General features: G+C 42.2%; 1 protein-coding gene and 1 long non-coding RNA gene across 3 annotated transcripts in view; one reads left to right on the top strand and one right to left on the bottom strand.

Annotated features, from left to right (window-relative positions):
- Positions 1-2,089: 2,089 nt before the first annotated feature.
- Positions 2,090-19,919, top strand: part of LOC133484620 (storkhead-box protein 2-like) — a 72,311-nt gene continuing 54,481 nt past the window's right edge. Inside the window, exon 1 of one of the 2 annotated variants that reach the window (XM_061787487.1) lies at positions 2,090-3,581. In XM_061787487.1, coding sequence (XP_061643471.1) covers positions 3,242-3,581 — 340 coding nt within the window. In that variant the 5' untranslated portion in view covers positions 2,090-3,241. Of the gene's footprint in view, positions 3,582-12,616; positions 13,264-19,919 lie in introns of those variants that run through there. The other variant, XM_061787488.1, reaches the window with a different exon arrangement.
- LOC133484621 (uncharacterized) lies at positions 14,254-19,340 on the bottom strand. The gene is made up of 3 exons (XR_009790448.1): positions 18,830-19,340; positions 16,050-16,161; positions 14,254-15,969 (listed from the first exon to the last, which is right to left on the bottom strand). It is a non-coding gene; the product is annotated as an uncharacterized LOC133484621 (long non-coding RNA).

Here is a 19,919-nt window from a genome sequence, read left to right as displayed (position 1 = left end):
CATTTCAAATTGTTTTTGGAAATTGTGGACGTCGTGTCCTACGGGCCAAAGAGGAAAAGAAGCTTCCGGACGGACTGTTATGGACGCAAAGTTCAAAAGCCAGCATCTGTGATGGTATGGGCTGTGTTAGTGCACATCTGTGAAGGCACCATTAATGCTGAAAGGTACATACAGGTTTTGGAGAAACATATGCTGTCATCCAAGCAACGTCTTTTTCATGGACGCCCCTGCTTATTTTAGAAAGACAATGCCAAACCACATGCTGCACATGTTACAACAGCGTGGCTTCGTAGTAAAAGAGTACGGGTACTAGACTGGCTACCTGCAGTCCAGACCTGTCTCCCATTGAAAATGTGTGGCGCATTATGGAGCGTAAAATACGACAACGGAGACCCCGGACTGTTGAACAGCTGAAGCTGTACATCAAGCAGGAATGGGAAAGAATTCCACCTACAAAGCTTCAACAATTAGTGTTGTCAGTTCCCAAACGTTTATTGAATGTTGTTAAAAGAAAAGGTGATGTAACACAGTGGTAAACATGAGTCTGTGCCAGCTTTTTTGGAACGTGTTGCAACCATAAAATTCTAAGTTAATGATTATTTGCTAAAAACAATAAAGTTTATAGGTTTGAACATTAAATATCTTGTCTTTGTAGTGTATTCAATTAAATATAGGTTGAACATTATTGGCAAATCATTATCCATCCATCCATTTTCTGAGCCACTTCTCCTCACTAGGGTCGCGGGCCCGCTGGAGCCCATCCCAGCCATCATCAGGCAGGAGGCGGGCCAGCTGGTTGCCAGCCAATCGCAGGGCACATACAAACAAATAACCATTCGCACTCATAGTGGCCAATTTAGAGTCTCCAATTAATGCATGTTTTTGGGATGTGCGAGGAAACCGGAGTGCCCGGAGAAAACCCACGCAGGCACGGGGAGAACATGCAAACTCCACACAGGTGGGGTCGGGGATTGAACCCCGCTCCTCAGAACTGTGAGGCTGACGCTCTAACCAGTCGTCCACCGTGCTGCCGCAAATCATTATTCTGTTTTTATTTATATTTAACACAACGTCCCAACTTCATTGGAATTGGGGTTGTAATATTTAACTTACTATATCACATTGTCCAGTTTGCATATGTACTGTATTTGCTTCTATTTTGCTTTGTTTTACTCTGCTGTCTACAGCCAGGTTGGAATAGCAAATACCTGGATAAGGTTAAAAAAAAAAAACATAACGGACAGCTATTTGTCTTTTTGTTTTTTTAAATATAGCAGTGTGAAGTATTTGGCATCTGTAAATGTGTTTGCATTAAAAACAGACTGTAGCTTGCAAATATTTGTTTGTGAACGTACAAACACAGAAAAAAAGCCGGGCTTCATTTCTGTCTTTGACTATGGCAAATGCGGATTTTTTTCACAGGAAGGAGCTCCTTCAGCCTGTTTTTATTTTAATTTTTTGGGAAAGCCCCTTTTGACGGACTAGTCCAGTCACATCATATCCATTTTGGGCAACAGTGAGGGGGGGCAAGCCCAGTCTTTGGGGGCCACAGGCCCTCCTTAGAACCACCACTGGTACCCTAAACTCGGTCTATTTCAACATTTTGGTGCGTGTTATGGATCATCAACACACTAGCTGACAATTACACTCTGGTTTAAGGCTCTCAGCTCAGCCTGTATGAAAGGATAATTACAACCAAACGTTCCCTATATTTAAGCAAGTCAATTAATGCATAAGGAGAAAAAGGATCTTTTTACTGAATAAAAGCAAGTCAAATACGTTGAGAAAGGAATGACAAAAGGACACCTGAAGAAAATCGTTGTACTGTGTATTACTTTTTTTTTTTTTTGTATGACTCAAACAGTTAACAGGAGTTCCAACTTCTGACAGAGTATACAGTATAAATGAAACTTTCTGTGAGGCAAAAATGCATCGTATTAAGGGAGCAACTGTTAAAAAGTCACTTATGAGCAACAATCAGGTATTTGAAGCTGCTGTTGTTCCTGGAGTACGAAGAACCACTCAATGCTCCAATGTATTTATGCCAATCCTAAAGGGAAAACGTTTAAGGCTTAGAAATACAATTAGTCTTTCAAATACAAAAAAATTACTAATTAAAAAAATTAAAAAAAGACTAATTTTCAAACAGTTTTTTTTCCCCATTGATGAGTGCCATGCTAATTTGGTCTTTCGAGGCCATAATATAGACAGTGGAATTCATAAATTATGATTTTATCTAAATTAACAATGACATTGTAAAATTTAATAAATACAGAAAACATGGGTGTAGCGAAATATTAATTTTATAACTGAATTATCATCAATGTGGTTGGATTGAAAGCAAACAAAAACAAATGCATAATTTGACCTCATTAGAAAATGATGTAGATGAGCAAATGTTTACAATACAGGTGCTGTGAAGCAAATTGATAAATTACATTTCTGGAGGTATATGGAACATTTCTATAAACTTTATATATTTCTAATTATTTATTTATTTTTACCGCCGTTCCATTGCTGTGGTTGCTTCCCAGTCTTAATTTGAAAATGTATCCGGGAAAAGTGCTATTTCTCGTCGACATCCTTTTGACGCACCGCCATAGCAAAGCCTGTCAGTACCTGGATGAAGCGGATCCGCACCTCAGCCGTGTCCTCGCCCACCCACGGCTCGTTCCGGGCACCACGCGGCGTTCCGACCTTTCACTCGGAGGTTTGTCACCTGCTTCGTGAATTTGGGACTCAAAGGAGCCGACGTCCCACCGGACTCGATGCTGCCTGTCGACAGGAGAAGGGGTGTTCGCCGCATCTGTTGCCTGGGTGAATTCATGATATGCTAGCATCCACCTAGCTGTAATCCAAGGGAACGACGTGTTTTTTTTGGTTGTTGTTATTTTTGTTTTAATTTGTATATCGAAAATCACTAATGACAGCTCGTGGTTCTGGTGGACTGCGCTCCATGTGAGTCTTCAGTAAATAGTCGACCCACTAAATGGTGTTAAAAAAAGGCGTCTTAAAACCAGGGCGGACCTGAATGTGTAGGAATGGGTTTGGCGTGAGGCTGCAGGGAGGTAACGGCAGCTAGCCTGCTAGCTCGATGGTAGTTGACATGTAGGATATGCAGCGACTGTACAGCAGTCCTGCTGGCTAACATGGACTTTGTGTTGCCCGTCGAGCCCGATGCAGTAGGAGACAGGTAAATACAATGATGACACCGAATTCGGCAGCCTGCAGCTAGGCGACCATGGAGTCTTTCCTGCAGATCGCTCCCCACTCTCTGGCCATCGTGCTGTCCAGGGTCGGGGCCGGGGAGGCGTTGGGGGCGGCCGGAGTGTCAGAGAGCGACGAGCTCCCGAGACACCACACCGGCTATGAGATATTTGCCGATTTCAAAGCGGAAAACACTCAGCATCACGTATGGAATCAACGGATTACAGAGGCTGTGTCCGAGACTTTCTTCCTGGGATGGATAGACGAGCATGTGCTGCTTATACAGGGGAAGGAGGACCACCTGGAGGTACTGAGGGAGGGATGGATGCGGAGGTCCCTCAACCCGCCTCGGGGATTCACCATCAAATATCTGGGTAAGCCTTCCATGTACCTCCTAAATGCTGCTGTGTGGCAATGAAACCTCTTGTCAGCACAAATTCACACAGTTTCACATCTACATTTGTCATTGGACAAATGGCATTTGAGCATCTCGGTATATTTTGTGCAACAAAAATATTGGTACCCTTAATATTAGGGATGGGCGAGTACCGATACCAGGTATCGATTACCTGATTTCAAGGTATCGGGCACTCGTCAACGCTGCCGATACCAACCTCAGATGCTTTAAGGCAAAAAAAATCTGACATTAAGTCCTCCTCGCCAGGAGCTGGCGCTTCACTGGCAGTTTGAGACATTGGTGAATCGTCATGTGCATCAGAAAGAAAGACAAGTTTGTTCACAGTTGAAATTTTATGGATCAAAAATAGACCCACAAATGAATCAGTGGCGATTCGAATAGACTTGCGAGTCCGGTTGAAAAAAACAAGTCCTTAATTAGAATTGTTGCATTCAAATCAAAATGAATCCAAGAATAACATGCTGCTTACTTTATTCTGAAAAGAGTTGCAATGCATGCCACATTTACTTCCTTTGTTTATGGCTGGCTGCTGTCGTTTGGTTTTACTAGCAATAGACCGATAGTTTTTTTTCAGGGCCAATACCAATTATTAATAGCCAAGGAGGGCCATAACTGATATTTGGAGCTGATATTCATTTGCAGTAAAAGATAAAATATTGGCATCAGATTTTTTTAACAATACAAACGCCAACACTTAATTTAATTGAAATGCCTTTATGCATATGCTCCCAGGCTTAGCAGTATGTCATAAAGCTAAATGAAAACCTAAATGAATATGGAGCTCCCTAAAGTTGTCTACTGTAAATAGTTTTCCAAAACAAAACTGAAATGTCAATCTTTCACTTATCTTTGTTTTAAGTTGGGGGGGAAAATTAAGTGTGCGGCATTCCCAGGGTCAGCAAAATGGGTTATAAACTTACCTCAAAATTTATATAAATAGTTAAGGGCTTATATAAGGTGACTTCAGAATACTGTAGTCCAATGTTTTGTTCTTAGCCTTTCTTGGGGGGTGTTTAGGGTCATTACCTCCCGAAAATTTCCTCTCTTCAGTTGACGACCTCGCATTAGCAATAGGTACAGTTTTGCTCACTCGCAATAATTAAGTTTGGAAGCACTGTTAGCTCATAGCTGTATTTGGATTGGAGGCACAAACAAGTTCGGCCACTTCAAGGTCAACACAGGTTTGTGTCTTAAAGTATTGCTATTTTCAGTTTCGATACTGTATTGTATAAGGCTTAGACTGCATATATACACTGTACATACACTGTATATATGTACTGTATATGTGTGTACTATGTGTATATATAGGTACTGTATATGTTTGTACCCGACCGACTATTTTACGGCACTGTGTTGAAGCTCTTAAGTTAAATGATATATTTTAACATCAATATTATTATAAAAATATAAGTATTATTGTTATCAATTTTATATTCAATTAAATTATTAATTTGCTGTTGTACAAAAAAATCAGTTTGATTTTGATTAAAATATTAACTACATTAATTTTTAACTTAACAGTAGCTTGATTGATTTTTGACTGTGAAGCCCAGTGAGTGCGCTCAATTTGGGTTGAAAAAGGTAATTTATTTCAAATTCCTAATTCCAGGCGGCACAGTGTTCGACTGGTTAGAGCGTCTGCCTCACAGTTCTGAGGACCGGGTTCAATCCCTGGCCCCGCCTGTGTGGAGTTTGCATGTTCTCCCCGTGCCTGCGTGGGTTTTCTCCGGGCACGCCGGTTTCCTCCCACATCCCAACAACATGCATGGTAGGTTAATTGAAGACTCTAAATTGCCCATAGGTGTGAATGTGTATGCAAATGGTTGTTTGTATATGTGTGCCCCGCGATTGGCTGGCAACCAGTTCAGGGTCTACCCCGCCTTCTGCCCGCTCTGTTTCAAAAAGGTTAGTGAGTACATTACTACCTCTCGTGTGATCTTCTTTGTTTAATTGCTTTTGTGTAATCATGAAATAATACCAAATAAACAACAAACCTCAGTTAATAAACTGTAATCGAAAAAAAAATTGCAATAAATTTTAATGTAAAATATATTTTTTTCCGATTACTCTAATAATCGATGGAATAATTGATAGAAGAATATTCAAATTCCAAGAATTTTGAAAATCACATGTAGGTTTTCAAAGAAATGGAGTTGTGTCGGAAAAAAATGCCTTGTGTGATAGGGCTCATAGAAAGTCTTTTTATTTTATTTATTTTTATTTTATTTTTTTACCTGTCCTGATCAGCTGGATGGCTATGCAGAATAGTGGCTCTGTATGCCTTTTGTGCTGGAACAGTTTTTCTCTGCAACAGGCGAGTTTGAAATACACCCTCTGCTTATTTGTTATTTTTTTATTATTCTGATGTTTATTTAAAATGCAGCCAGACAGAAAATGGTTTTAGGGGACAGACAGAGGGACCGAACGGACAAGGGGAATAGGGGTGCGAACCACAGCAGAACAATAGTCAGACAGTCTAGAAATTTGACCACAAGTAACGTGAACAGTCAAATCTTGTTCTTATTTGTGGATTGGGGGTGGGTGGGGGGACACCCGGTGAGGACATGCAACAACTAACCAATAGAAAAAGATGAGAGAGGACAGATGTGAAAATGAGTGGTGTGGTGCAATGCTTTTATATTGTCTAAACACCAAGAAGAACCTGTGAGTTGATATCCTAATACAACCTGTGTTATTGTTAATGGTCCCAGCACAAACAATTAAAGCCGTTAGCATGTAGACAGAAGTCATTAGTGAATAAAAACCATATCACATGCATGTTAGTCATCTGCGCCTACGCCAAAATTCCCCTCACACGTCACTCAGCACGCCCCACTGCTGCTTCCACCCCCGCCACTCCTGGAGAGCATGGGGGCCCCAACCACCAAAAGGGCCCAACGTAGGAGCCAGCTACCACCTGAAGAGGCCACAGCCCACCAACAAGCGAGACCATGTCAAGCACATGCCGCTCATAGGAAATATGGATAAAGGCCTTCAAATTAAAGTTTGAGTAAAACAGTTTAAATTCATTGATCTCAACTAGACTTTACGGCGATCTGATCGGTGTTATCGGTATCGGTCGATAATTAGCATTTTATGCTGATCGGCTGGTCGGCTTTCATGTCATAAGTCGCCGATCCGATCAGTGACGTCATCGATCGGCTCCGCACAAGACATTTAAATCCGCGTCTTCGTCGCGTATGAATCCAAAAGCTTGTTTATTTTTAGCCTTGTCACGTGTCTTGTAACGTAGTACTGTAACTATCTGACGGCCAATAAAGTTTTTTCAATCTTGTTGGTGAAAAAACACGTCGGTGTGGGACTATTTTGCGGTGTCTCAGACAAACAACACAAGTTTTTTGCAGTCTGTGCACAACTGAAGTACGTCGTGGGGAACGTCATTTAACTGCGTCAACACAACAAATTTGATCGAGCACCTGAAGAATGTACATGAGGAGCATGCCGCGTTCAAGCAACGCAGCGTGGGGGGGAAAAAGAAAAGTGTCAAATGGACTCAAACTCTGGACAACACCCGTCCATACAGCTGGAACAGTGAGAAAGTTAGAGGAAGCATGTCATTAACAGTATCTATTAAAGTAATTTAGTTGCAATAAAGTAATTTAATTAAAGTAAGTTAGCACCCATTATTTCTGTCATGTTGTAATGTTGATATGACCTAAACCTATGTCAGTGGCCAATCCTTGAATGCCCCCTAGAGGTCATTAATGTTTTAACGTTTGTTTAAAATGCTAGAGAATAATTTTGAGCTGGGACGCTCCAGCACGCCCGCAACCCTTGTGAGGATAAGCTGTACAGAAAATGGATGGCTGGATACAGTATACAGTACACAAGTATATACAATAAATGAACAAGCCATGTAAATAGACATATTGCCCCATCTTGTGATCGGATCGGTGATTGGTTATCGTTTTTTTAAAACTCCAAAAATCCTGATCGCGTAAAGCCTAATCTTAACATAGAATATCTCCATAAAATGTCACACATTTATGTACTGTAATTGTCCATGCTGAATTTGATTTTGAACTTATTTCTTACGAAGATGCTCATTTAAAGGACCTAATTAGCATAAATTATGCCCAAAAATGGTTGCTTGTCAAAATGTCTTATTTTTAAAGTGATGGTCAGTATTTTTTTTTTTCAAAATGAAAAATAATGAAGCCAAGCTATTCACAGGAGGACATAATATACAAACCCATCATGTAATTTTTTAAATATCGAACATTTCAAAATGTCAGCATTGGTTGCTATGGTGGAATTAGAATCACGCGATTACGCAAGTAACACTTTTTCTCAGGAACTACTACTTGATGGATTTAGATGAAACTTGGTATGCACCAACTTTTAAAGCTACTGCGTGTTTGTGCTTGAGTTGTTGGGGTGGAAAGCAATGGTCAGTCACACTGCAGTGGACATTGATGGGCTGTCATTGTGTTTGGCCTTGTTTAGCATATGATGATAGGCTCCTATTGTATGGTTAGATAGCTAACGTTAGCAGTGAAGACGTCAACAATTTAGCAAGCTATAGCAAAGGTCTTCGCCAAACTAAACTTGAGAAGAAAACCTGTATGAGCACGTCTGCGACCGACAGGCTGATGATTGTTCTTGCCAAGTGGATAGCGATTAACTGCAGACCGATAAACATAACGGAAGATGAGGGGGTTAACAGAGGTGTTGCAAACTATGTCGAATGAACCAATCGTACAAAGCAACGTGCAGGACTGCAGTGATCACCAAAATCGGCAAGATATACGGCGGCGAAAAAAACAACAACATTGATTTCTGACTGCATTTTCATCTTTCACAAGCAATACATTTATCCATCCATCAATCCATTTTCGGAGCCGCTTCTCCACACTAGGGTCGCGGACGTGCTGGAACCTATCCCAGCTATCATCGGGCAGGAGGCGGGGTACACCCTGAACTGGTTGCCAGCCAATCGCAGGGCACACCTCTTTGTGAACAAGTGCATGAGAAAATAGTCCAACAGTTTAAGGACAATGTTCCTCAACGTACAATTGCAAGGAATTTAGGGATTTCATCATCTATGGTCCATAATATCATCAAAAGTTTCAGAGATTCTGGAGAAATCACTGCATGTAAGCGGCAAGGCTGAAAACCAACATTGAATGCCCGTGACCTTCCGTGACCGTGCCGATCCCTCAGGCGGCACTGCATCAAAAAGCGACATCAATGTGTAAAGGATATCACCACATGGGCTCAGGAACACTTCAGAAAAGCAATGTCAGTAAATACAGTTCGGCGCTACATCCGTAAGTGCAACTTAAAACTCTACTATGCAAAGCAAAAGCCATTTATCAACAACACCCAGAAACGCCGCCGGCTTCTCTGGGCCTGAGCTCATCTAAGATGGACTGATGCAAAGTGGAAAAGTGTTCTGTGGTCCGACAAGTCCACATTTCAAATTGTTTTTGGAAATTGTGGACGTTGTGTCCGCCGGGCCAAAGAGGAAAAGAACCATCCGGGCTGTTATGGACACAAAGTTCAAAAGCCAGCATCTGTGATTGTATGGGGCTGTGTTAGTGCCAATGGCATGGGTAACTTACACATCTGTGAACGCACCATTAATGCTGAAAGGTACATACAGGTTTTGGAGAAACATATGCTGTCATCCAAGCAACATCTTTTTCATGGACGCCTCTGCTTATTTCAGCAAGACGATGCCAAACCACATTCTGCACATGTTACAACTGCGTGGCTTCGTAGTAAAAGAGTGCAGGTACTAGACTGGCCTGCCTGCAATGCAGTCCTGTCTCCCATTGAAAATATGTGGCGCATTATGAAGCGTAAAATACAACAACGGAGACCCTGGACTGAAGAACAGCTGAAGCTGTACATCAAGCAAGAATGGGGAAAGAATTCCACCTACAAAGCTTCAACAATTAGTGTCCTCAGTTCCCAAATGTTTATTGAATGTTGTTAAAAGAAAAGCTGATGTAACACAGTGGTAAACATGACACTGTCCCAGCGTGTTGCAGCCATAAAATTCCAAGTTAATGATTATTTGGTAAAAACAATAAAGTTTATCCGTTTGAACATTAAATAACTTTAACACTCTTTGTAGTGTATTCAATTAAATATAGGTTGAACATGATTTATAAATCATTGTGTTCTTTTTTTATTTATGTTTAACACAATGTCCCAACTTCATTGGAATTGGGGTTGTAGTTGAGATGTCTGAGTTTACATTAGCCAGTTACATGTCTTGGCAGGCCAACAAATATTCATTCCTTCATTCATTTTCCGTACCACTTATCCTCACTAGTGTCGCGGGTGTTCTGGAGCCTATCCCATCATACTCTGGGCGAGAGGCGGGGTACACCCTAAACTGGTCGCCAGCCAATTGCAGGGCACATATAGACAAACAATCACTCACACTCACATTCAAGTCTTCAATTAACATATCTTGCATGTTTTTGCAATGTGGGAGGAAACCAGAGTACCCGGAGAAAACCCACACAGGCACGGGGACAACATGCAAACTCAACACAGGCGAGGCCGGATTTGAACCCAGGTCTTTAGAACTGTGAGGCAGATGTGCTTACCAGTCGTCCACTGTGCCGTCCACTTTCTAATCATTACTCTCCTAAATAAAATTTCAAATGAAACAAGTCTTATATGATGCACCTTGGCTGAAATGTTTATATCATGTCCATCTTGAGTTTCATATGATTCCGAGACTGCATCACACATGGCTTTATTTTGTGAAATCCTGTAGGCTCACATTTCCAGTAAATATCACTCATTGCCTTGTTGTTCTCTCTACTCATTCATGCTGATTCCTACAATACAATAGTGTATTATTATTAATATCCACTAATGACAACTAGGGTTGAGCATCGAGAATTGATTGGAACCAGGACTAACGTTCCAGTTCTCCTGGAATCGTTCAAATTTAAAAATGTCTGTTCCAAGTTTTGTTGCCTAAAGTCCGCCCACCGTGAAGAAGTGTTGAAAACCAACCAAGAATAATGCATACGAAGACGTGCTTGTGCCCAACGGTGGCGAACAAAAGTGTGTCTTTGTTAAAAGTAATGACCAATCGCCTCAGTGCAACACTTGTTGTAAGATTATATTGTGCAAAGGAGGTTTTCAAGATGTGTTGCGTCTGACGCGCTCCGAACCTCAGCCTACACCGCGCGGAGCTTCAATGAAGCTCACTCACTCAGTCAATTGGGTGAGTGAAAAAAAATTACGTCTATGCCAACATTGAGACAGCTAACAAGCTAACGGCGGTCAGTGGTCTCGTCTCCCAATGCGAGAGACACTGGTGGTGTGGGTACAATCCTCAGTGGGAGGTCGACCCCACGCAGAAAACCTTAACCGGTTACACCTGATTGGACGACTGTCATATCCCCACACGCCCCACACTGAGTACTGGATCGTTCATACAAATTAGAAGACACTGGTCATGGAATTGTGTGTACATGTTTGACTGATGCTGTTGTGCGGGCCAATTTCACGCTAACTTCAAATTGATCCCGTGAGTCGGATGAAATTTCTGCGCGGGCCGGAAGTGTCTGGGTTAGGTGATTATTTATTTAAACTCATTTCCTAGCCACTTTCTTTTGAATTTGTTGGTACATTTGTGTAAAAATAAGTAAATAAAAATTAAAACAACCAGATGATTTTTTGACATATGATTTCTCTCTGTCGTGAACTTAAGCAAATACAATAGGACAAAGTATTGTAAACAGTCAAATGTCTCTAATTCATATATTACTGTAAGCATTAGGAACCCAAAAAAGTTATTCATTATATTTTTTTCAATTAATTGGCCGATTAATCGGTTATCGGAATTTTATTCTGACGAATATTGGCATCGGCATTGGCCTAAAGAAAAATCCTTATTGGGCGGGCCCTAATTGAGATACCATCATTCCAGAGCTGTGACCGGTGGACGTCATTGCTAATGTCTTCAACAGTTGTTTATGGGACTCTGTTACAGCTCTCACAATGTTTGTCATCAATTGCTGCTGTTTTCCGTTATCATTCCATTCAACACAACAAGTGGTTTCTTTCTAACCGTTGCCTATATCACCAAATATACCTATAATTTTACATTGTTTCACTTGTCATACAGGCAACTGATGGCCTTGTGTAACTGGCAGTATAACGTTGATATTGATGCAAAGCCAAAGCAGTACAGCTACATCCGCCAATATGACAACAGACAAAAACTGTTATTGCCTGTGCTGCTGTGTGGATTGCAGCATTTTGTCAATAGGTGGATAACTAGAAAGTCACACGAAGAGTCTTGTGCTGATTGGCTGGCTCATGGAATTCTGGATTTCACACAATAAGACTTTAAACACACACTTGTGCATGGACACATCAATTCAGCTTTTGGATGTGTGGGTTTTCTATGAATGGACAGTAGTCTCCAGTTTTTGCAACAGAGGGAAAATAAGGGGGCGGACTCAAAAGAACCCTGCCCCTCTCTGTTAGCCCCCTGCCTGCCCCTCCTCTCCATCCTCCTCTCCCACGATACTGAACACAGGGAGAGAGAGCAAGCAAGAGAAGAATGCTGGAGAGCGAAAGAGGGAGGTGAAGGGATGAAGGAGAAGACAAAGAGAAGTGGAGACAGTTTTTGCTCTGTTTGGGATTTACCACATATTATTGACTTATTTGATTTTTTCTTTTGTCTATAAGATGTCCATCATGCCTCAATTAAGCTGTAGTAGTGTCACGTATGACATTTCTACCCAGCGGGTAAAGCAGCATTTGTCTACGGACTCCTGGAGCAATGTGGATGGCTAGATGTTGAAGAGAGTAGCGTATCTGCTTTCCCATGGATATTTTGTTGGATACTCTCCTCCCTCAACTTGCTTTCTTTTGTATTAGCATGCCCTCCCGGTTTCCCTTCTTGCTTCGTTTGGCTGCAGAGGCTTTTTTTTTGTGATACAACGGCTCTCCTTCCCAGAGACCTCCTTTACCCATACCAACAGTATTGTCTCCTAGACTTTGTCCTACTACTTGGGAATATATTGCTTAAATCTAAAGGAGACTTTGTTTCTTTTTACTGCCAAGTCTTTTTTCATGTATTTGTGTCAGTAGATGCATTTACTGTCCAATGACTTGCTGTGCTATCATACATTTTTTGTGACCTAAGAAGACGCACGGTGACTGTGGATATACTCATTGCTGCATACCTTTCTGAATCAAATCTGAGGACTATTTTGGCCATGTCAACAGCGACAAGACCATGAATGTAATTATTTTTTCACAAAATGGTGGTGGTTTGATTTTCATTAATTGATTTTAACTACTAGTTCTGCAGAATGGAATTCACGTGATAAACTGCAGACTGAGTCTTTTACCTGACTCCAATATTCAATTTGCTTGTTTTGACTCAGCCTTGTAAATAAAATTACCACCCAATGTGGTGAGGATGAAGAAGACACACAGCAGGACACTGAGGCGGGCATGGCCCAGCTCTGAACTGTCAGAGCGGCTGCTGTCACCAGCAGCCTGTGCAGAGCCTCTTAGGAACCGCCGCTCTCACAGTGAAAAGGACTACAGAATCCACAAATACAGGAAGAAGAACCACTATCCTGCACAGTATGTGTGTCAGAGTCCGCCTGCTTACTTTCACACAGGTACTGTGCACGTCACCAGAGATTGTTTTTGTCAGAGCTTCTAAATAGTCATGGACTCTCTTCATTTTGAATTTTTAGTCAGTTTTAGTCAAACATGTATGCTCATAGGTAGAGCAGGTTGTCCAGTTACCGAAGGGTCTCTGGTTCGAATCCCGGCTGTGAAGTCCGCATGTCGCAAGTCTGCAAGTGTCCTTTGGGCAAGACACTGAACCCTAATTTGCTCCCAGTGGGCCTGGCAGCGCCTTGCATGGCAGCAGCCACCCATTGGTGTATGAATGTGTGTGTGAGTGGGTGAATGTGAGGCTTTGTAAAGTGCTTTGGGTACTGTGATGGTATAGATAAAGCGCTATATAAGTGCAGTCTATTTACCATTTACAATTTGATCAAGTCAAAACAGAGAACAGGGAAGATAACAGAATATCTGTGGCTCCATAGTTAGCTGAATGATGGTTGTTGCCATGGATACAATCCACCAATTCTGAGACTTTAGTGATTTTGATTGGGTCCATTTGGTGTATGTAATATTTCCTTTTACTAGCAACTTTGGGTAAAAATGAGCAGGTGCGTGTGTGTGTGTGTGTGTGTGTGTTGTCACATGCGCGTGTACACACAGAGACAGGCGCTGAATTCCTGCCTAAATAATATTGCAAAGCTTGTAGTTGTAAGTACGGCTGCAGTTATTTAATCTTTTAAGACTCGAGTATTCTATCGATTATCCCATCGAGCATTATCAAACACAATAACGTACATGAGGTGCACCATGCAGGTATTATATTTGTCCACTTGGGGACACTATCCTTGCGTTCTGCTGGATGATCTGTGACTTTTAAGTATGTATGTACGGCCCTGTCTTGGTGAAAGATGTGACAGCAAATGAGAGTGTAGAGTTGGCTGACTCTTAATTGGCTAACCCGTTAGCAGTGTTGCCACAGTTACCTTGAAAATTAACTTAGTTACTTTACTGATTACTTGATTTCAAAAGTAACTAAGTTAGATTACAAATAACTTTATTAGTACTACTTTATTAGTTACTTTCCGCAGTTGACAAGTGGCAGGAATATTACTTATCCACGGTACAAAAAGAGCATGAACATAACCGTACCCATTACTTGGTAATATACGCCACACAGGTTACTGAATGGCGTCATCAACATGAATTAATAACTTTTTTTTTTTTCATTTTTTCCCCCTTTTTTTCTCTCTTTTTTTCTTTTTCTATGCAAAGCTGGATGGTTTCATGGTGACAGGGGAGCTGTGTAGCCCATCCAGGGCTGTGACCTTTTTTGGCGAAGGGAGGGGTTTGAGAGGGAGTAGGAGCTGACGTGCTAAACCCTAATGAATAAAACTATCATCTGCGCCGGAGTCAATGAGGGCTGTTACTGGTGTGTTGCGAACGGGACCAAGAATACACGTGGGAATGGTCATACGGGAGGGAGAGCTTGGGAAGGTGTTGGTTTGGCTCACCAAGGCGCTCTTGGGCCGTGGTGAGCCCGGTCTTTTCGTCTCATGGAGCATGTGGCAATGAAGTGGCCTGGTTGTCCACAATAGATACACAATCTTTGGTTAAAAGGGCGCTGACGTTCCTGAAGTTCTAATCTGATGTTGCCGAGTTGCATGGGCTCACCCGATGCAGTGGGGGGTGATGATCAGGCGGTCGGGAGTTCAGGATGTGGCGGAATTGCTAATGGCGCTGTGCCCGTGGAGGATACTAATCTATCAGCTTTTACCCCCCTCTCCCGTGCTCTTTCCCACAAACGGTTGTCGAGGCGAATGGACAACAAAATTAGGTCCTTGAGTGAGGAAGGCTCGTCCCTGGTTGCGAGCTCGTCCTTGAGCTGCTCCGAAAGCCCTTTGTAAAAAAATATCCCATAGCATGGCTTCATCCTACCCACACTCACCCGTAAGAATTATCCGCACTTAGAATTCTAAATTCAACAGAAGAGGACACCACGGAACTAGAGCCCTGAGTGAGTGTAAGGAGGCGTCGAGTGGCTTCCCTGCCCTGAACGGGGTGGTCAACGACCTTTTTAAGTTCGGCGGAAAAAGAGTCAATTGACGTGAGTACTGGGGAGGAATTATGCCATAGCTCGAGTGCCCATTTAGCAGCTTTCCCGCGTAGGAGGTTGGTGACAAATGCGACCTTGGATTGTTCACTAGGGTAGCTCAATGGTTGCAGATTGAATACTAGGGAGCGATTTAAGAGGAAATGGCTGCATGAACCTAAGTCCCCGGAGTATGGCTCGGGCGGAGGAACATCATGAGGCTCTTTGTACGGGAGGCAGGATTGATCGGAGGCTGTGGGCTCGGAAGGAATACTGACGGGAGGGTGGCCGGTGTGCATTTGGGAAGAACTGAGGGATACTTATTGAGAGAGGGTGTTGAACGAGGCCATGATCTCGCAGAGAACTTTGTCCTGTCTTCCAATGTGGGCGCTTCTCTTAGCACCTCCTGGGTTGCTGTGTCCATGATGGCCAGAGTATTCTGTCACAATACAATCATATCAGGGTTGACTGGACCCAGAAGCAGACGGAGGCGGAAGAAGTCGTGGAGAAGGGTTTATTTAAAATAGAGTTCAGAGTGGGATCTCCAAGGTGTGATGGTGGACCGTCGGGACAAGGAACGTGCGGGAGGCTGTGGCGTGAGCAGGCAGAAGAGCTTGGCGGCGTGGCTGGAGAGAACAGCGAGGCGGGGAGCACGGAAGGAGCACTGAGGACGAAGAGGAACACAGAGATAAGTACAATTCCGGGAAGTAGCGTAGCTTACGTGTGAGGAGAGAGCCAGTGTACCACGGATGAATGTTAATACTCTGGCGGTGGAATCCTGGATCTGGCAGGCTTAAATGGAGGCAATGATGAATGCTGATTGACAACAGATGCTCGGCCGAGGTGGTGCTGATTACTGGGAAGAGAGCGAGAGGGACAGAGAGAGGGCGAGAGGGGCGTAAAGCGCAACACAATCTCCAACAAAGGAACTGCAGGGCACAGACCATGACAGTAGCTTTTTCTGATTCTGTTTCCCAACAACACACACAAGCGCGTGCACACATACACACACACACACACACACGCACACACTTGCTCCCACCATCGTAATTTTGATGCGAAGAGCAAGAAAACTTCTTTGTTCCCGGTGACAAGTTAACGCAGCTGTTTAACTAGCAAACCTGTGGGTGATTGACGTGGGGAGAAGCACTTACTTACGTGAACGTCAGTAGTGCAGCACATTAAACCAGCTCGCGCAGTCCGGACTCCAGACGAAGTTGAAAGCTCTCACTTTTCATTGTAAATATAATTTAAGATAAGTATTGTAAGTCCTTCAGTGTGTCGGTCCTTAACTCCAGACGATTTCTGACCGTGCACTTCGGTATGAATAATTAACCCAACAATTCATTCCGCGCTGAACACACCAGTAAAACTCTATTCTTAATGTGTGAATAAAAAAGTAACAACAATCAAATACACCTTTTACTAAGTAAAATAACAAAAATTGTGTGGTGACAGGAAAGCCGTGCATTTCTTTACACTTTTATATTTCATGCACCTTCACTGTGTAGTGTATGATAAACAATGACTTCCCAGTCATTTTCCTTAGTATGTTAGAAAGGAAGTGGTCTGCCTAATTGATAAAATGCTATTGGACACATGGGCTGCTTCTTCTTCAAGTCATTAGCCACAAATGATTACTTGTTAAGAATCATTGTTGACTCATTAGTAACTGTTATTAGTTTGACGGAGTAACTGTAGTCAGATTATTTTCCTGGGTACAGTAACGCATCACATTTCTTGTCACTCAAAATGGCGGCCATTTCAGAGGCATCACTGCCCATTAGCCATTCTGCATGTTGAGTTATTCAGCTTTGAGTTGTGGACATCGGCAGCTCGTGAATGAATGTGCTTATTATGTGTTTGTTTTCTTATCATTTGGTCAATAAAGCGATTGAAAGTGCACCGAAGGCAGTATCTATTTTTGACCACTTGCGGAGGCATTACAATATGTTATAACTAGCGCTGGTAGGCTACCGGTATGTTAAATTATTGATAGGTTCTTCTGTTTAGGTGATTGTAGACATGCTGTTGTGGTACACATTGTACTTTATCTTCTTTTTTTATCCCAAACTTGGGACATTCTCTGTCTTTTACAGATTCTCCTCCTATCTTTCCGCCATTGTGCCAACTTTATTCTACACGGAGTGGGGCATGCGACTGCAGTATCATTAGTCTCTGTGGAAAAATTATCCTTGCAAAGCTTCGAGGCAGAGATTTTGTGACAAAACGCGCTTCCGTCACCGATTCGTGGGAAGTAGAATACGGAAGTGAAGTTATTCAGTTGAAAGAGCGGGAAGATGCGACACGACGGTGAATTGAGAAGAGGAAAAAATAAGACCGAAATGGCGAAAGTGTGCTAGCATTTATTAGTGAAATGCAAGGCGATGACCCATTTGTTGTAACATGGACCTTTCTCTCCGCCGAAGCATCTTGGGACCAGAGAGACCAAGGTGAAATTAACATAACACAAATCAGTGAGATTAACATTATTCTACCTTACTAGCATAACATTCACCCTGTGGAGAGTTTCTGTTTATTATGAGTGCCATCGAACGAAAGTTCATGAACTAGTTCATATTTTGGGCAAACATGAACTGAACTTAGTTCATTTCTACCTAATTAACGTTACTGAAAACGCGCATCTGTGAGCAGTTTTCAAACAAATGTTCATTTTCATTCAAGAGTGGCTGGTTTTGTTAGGGACTTCCAGACCAAAACCCGTCTGAACACACTATACAGTATACGAGCCTTTATATGTGAGGGAACAAACGATGTATTTGGCAACCATTTCAGTGTAGCCGCCATTCATGTTTTCAGGAGCAAGGTGCGTTCAGTGACACGCCGTAAATGGGAGCGATTGTGTTCTTTGTTTGGAAAATTATTTGTTTCAGAATGCTTTAGTTAAAACACTGTATGATCACACTGTCATAATACGGAATTTATTTTGATTTGTAGTATAAGACTAGATCAAATATTTTGGAAATACAGGAAGTCCTCGATTTACGAACGAGTTCCGTTCCTACGCTGGTGACGTAACACAAATTTCCGTGTAAGTCGGATTTCACCGTTAAAGTCGAAATTTTACGTCGAAATACTTCTGTTACGGGTATTATCCCACGTGATTGTGACAGCAAGCTCAGTGTGTGTTGGCGTGTGCGTCGATGTGTGAGTGAGACGGGACTGCGCAGGCGTCGTCCGGCGGGACTGCGAAGGAGGAAGGAGTGCGCGCAAGTGCGAGTGTGTACAGTAGCAAGTGTAGTGACGGCGACCGGGGAAGAGTAGCGATTAGCGGAGGACCCGTTGACGTTGAATGTGAAGAGGAGCTAATAAAGCCATTAAAGCAGCAAATCGGTGCTTCGTGCCTTTATTGTTGCCGCCACCCAGCTCAGCTGTGCAACGAGAGAAGGGAGTTAACCCCTGCGTCTCCCGACCACGGCCAGGTGTCCGTAGCAGGAAAGGTTAACACTTGGTATAAAGAAACTAAAATACATTAAAATAAAAACATAAGATGCTGTACTTACCATTACTGCTGAGAGCGTGAAAAAAGGAGGGCGAAAAAGGCAAAGATACTCCCGCCGCACAAACACAGACAAGCACTATGCACTAGCTAAGCAGAAACACTATGGTGCTGGGACAAAATGGCAGACGAGGCACGGGCGTCGTAAAGTCGAACGTCGTAGGTCGAGTGCATCGTAACTTGAGGACTTCCTTTATTGTCTGCCAGAGCTGCTAGGAATGCAAAGTTACCAACGTCCTTTCACCATCGTTCCTGTCATACTGTGTTGCGTGTTTTTGTTTGCACATTAAGGACAAAAGTCCTGTTTTTTTTTTTTCCAATTCCTCATTTAAAAAAAAATAATAATAATAATTTTTTTTAAAAAGACCATTCCACCAACAAGGTTTTCCTCATATTTTTGGGATTGTAGGGTGAAAGCTGCACCTGGCAACTAATGTGGACTGAATGGGTGGCAACAATGGGGAAATGAAATGCCAGTATTTTGAAGGTAATAGAGGGGGTGTTACCCTCAAAATACAGAAACATATAGTATTGTAAAAAAGAACTATGACCTACTTCATTTTGGAACAGTGAACTTAGTTCAAAATTTAGAATTATGAACTGTGAACTGAACTAGTTAATTTTTGGATCAGTAGGAAATAAACTCTCCCAACACTGTATGTGGCTTTGTTTATTACGAAAGTGACAAGTATGGTATGCAACCATAATATTACTTATTATGGCCAGTATAGTATACTACCATCTGATGATCTGTAAGTGGCAAAACATTGAGTCAAGTAGGTGAAAAATGTGGCCAGAGAGGAATAAGAGTAAAATGGGTCATGTACCCAAACAGAGGGTACATGACTGTACTTCATTTTTTGGTGAAGTCAGATTAAGGAAATATTTGTTTTCTCTCAAGGTTTCTTCATTTTAGTTTCAACAAATTGAACACTTCCAAAACTTGTAGTAGTACAAAAAATTTCTTATTCCTAGTCTGCTGTCTAAGATCATAAATGCACAGCCATAAATCTAATGTATTAATACCACACAATGCTAAAATGCTACCTGCTTAAAGTGCAGATGCACAGACTGTTATTTTTATTTTATTTTTT

Source organism: Phyllopteryx taeniolatus, chromosome 10, assembly GCF_024500385.1.
Source record: "Phyllopteryx taeniolatus isolate TA_2022b chromosome 10, UOR_Ptae_1.2, whole genome shotgun sequence".
Classification (NCBI taxonomy): Eukaryota; Metazoa; Chordata; class Actinopteri; order Syngnathiformes; family Syngnathidae; genus Phyllopteryx; species Phyllopteryx taeniolatus.
This window is presented reverse-complemented; position numbering and strand designations above follow the sequence as displayed.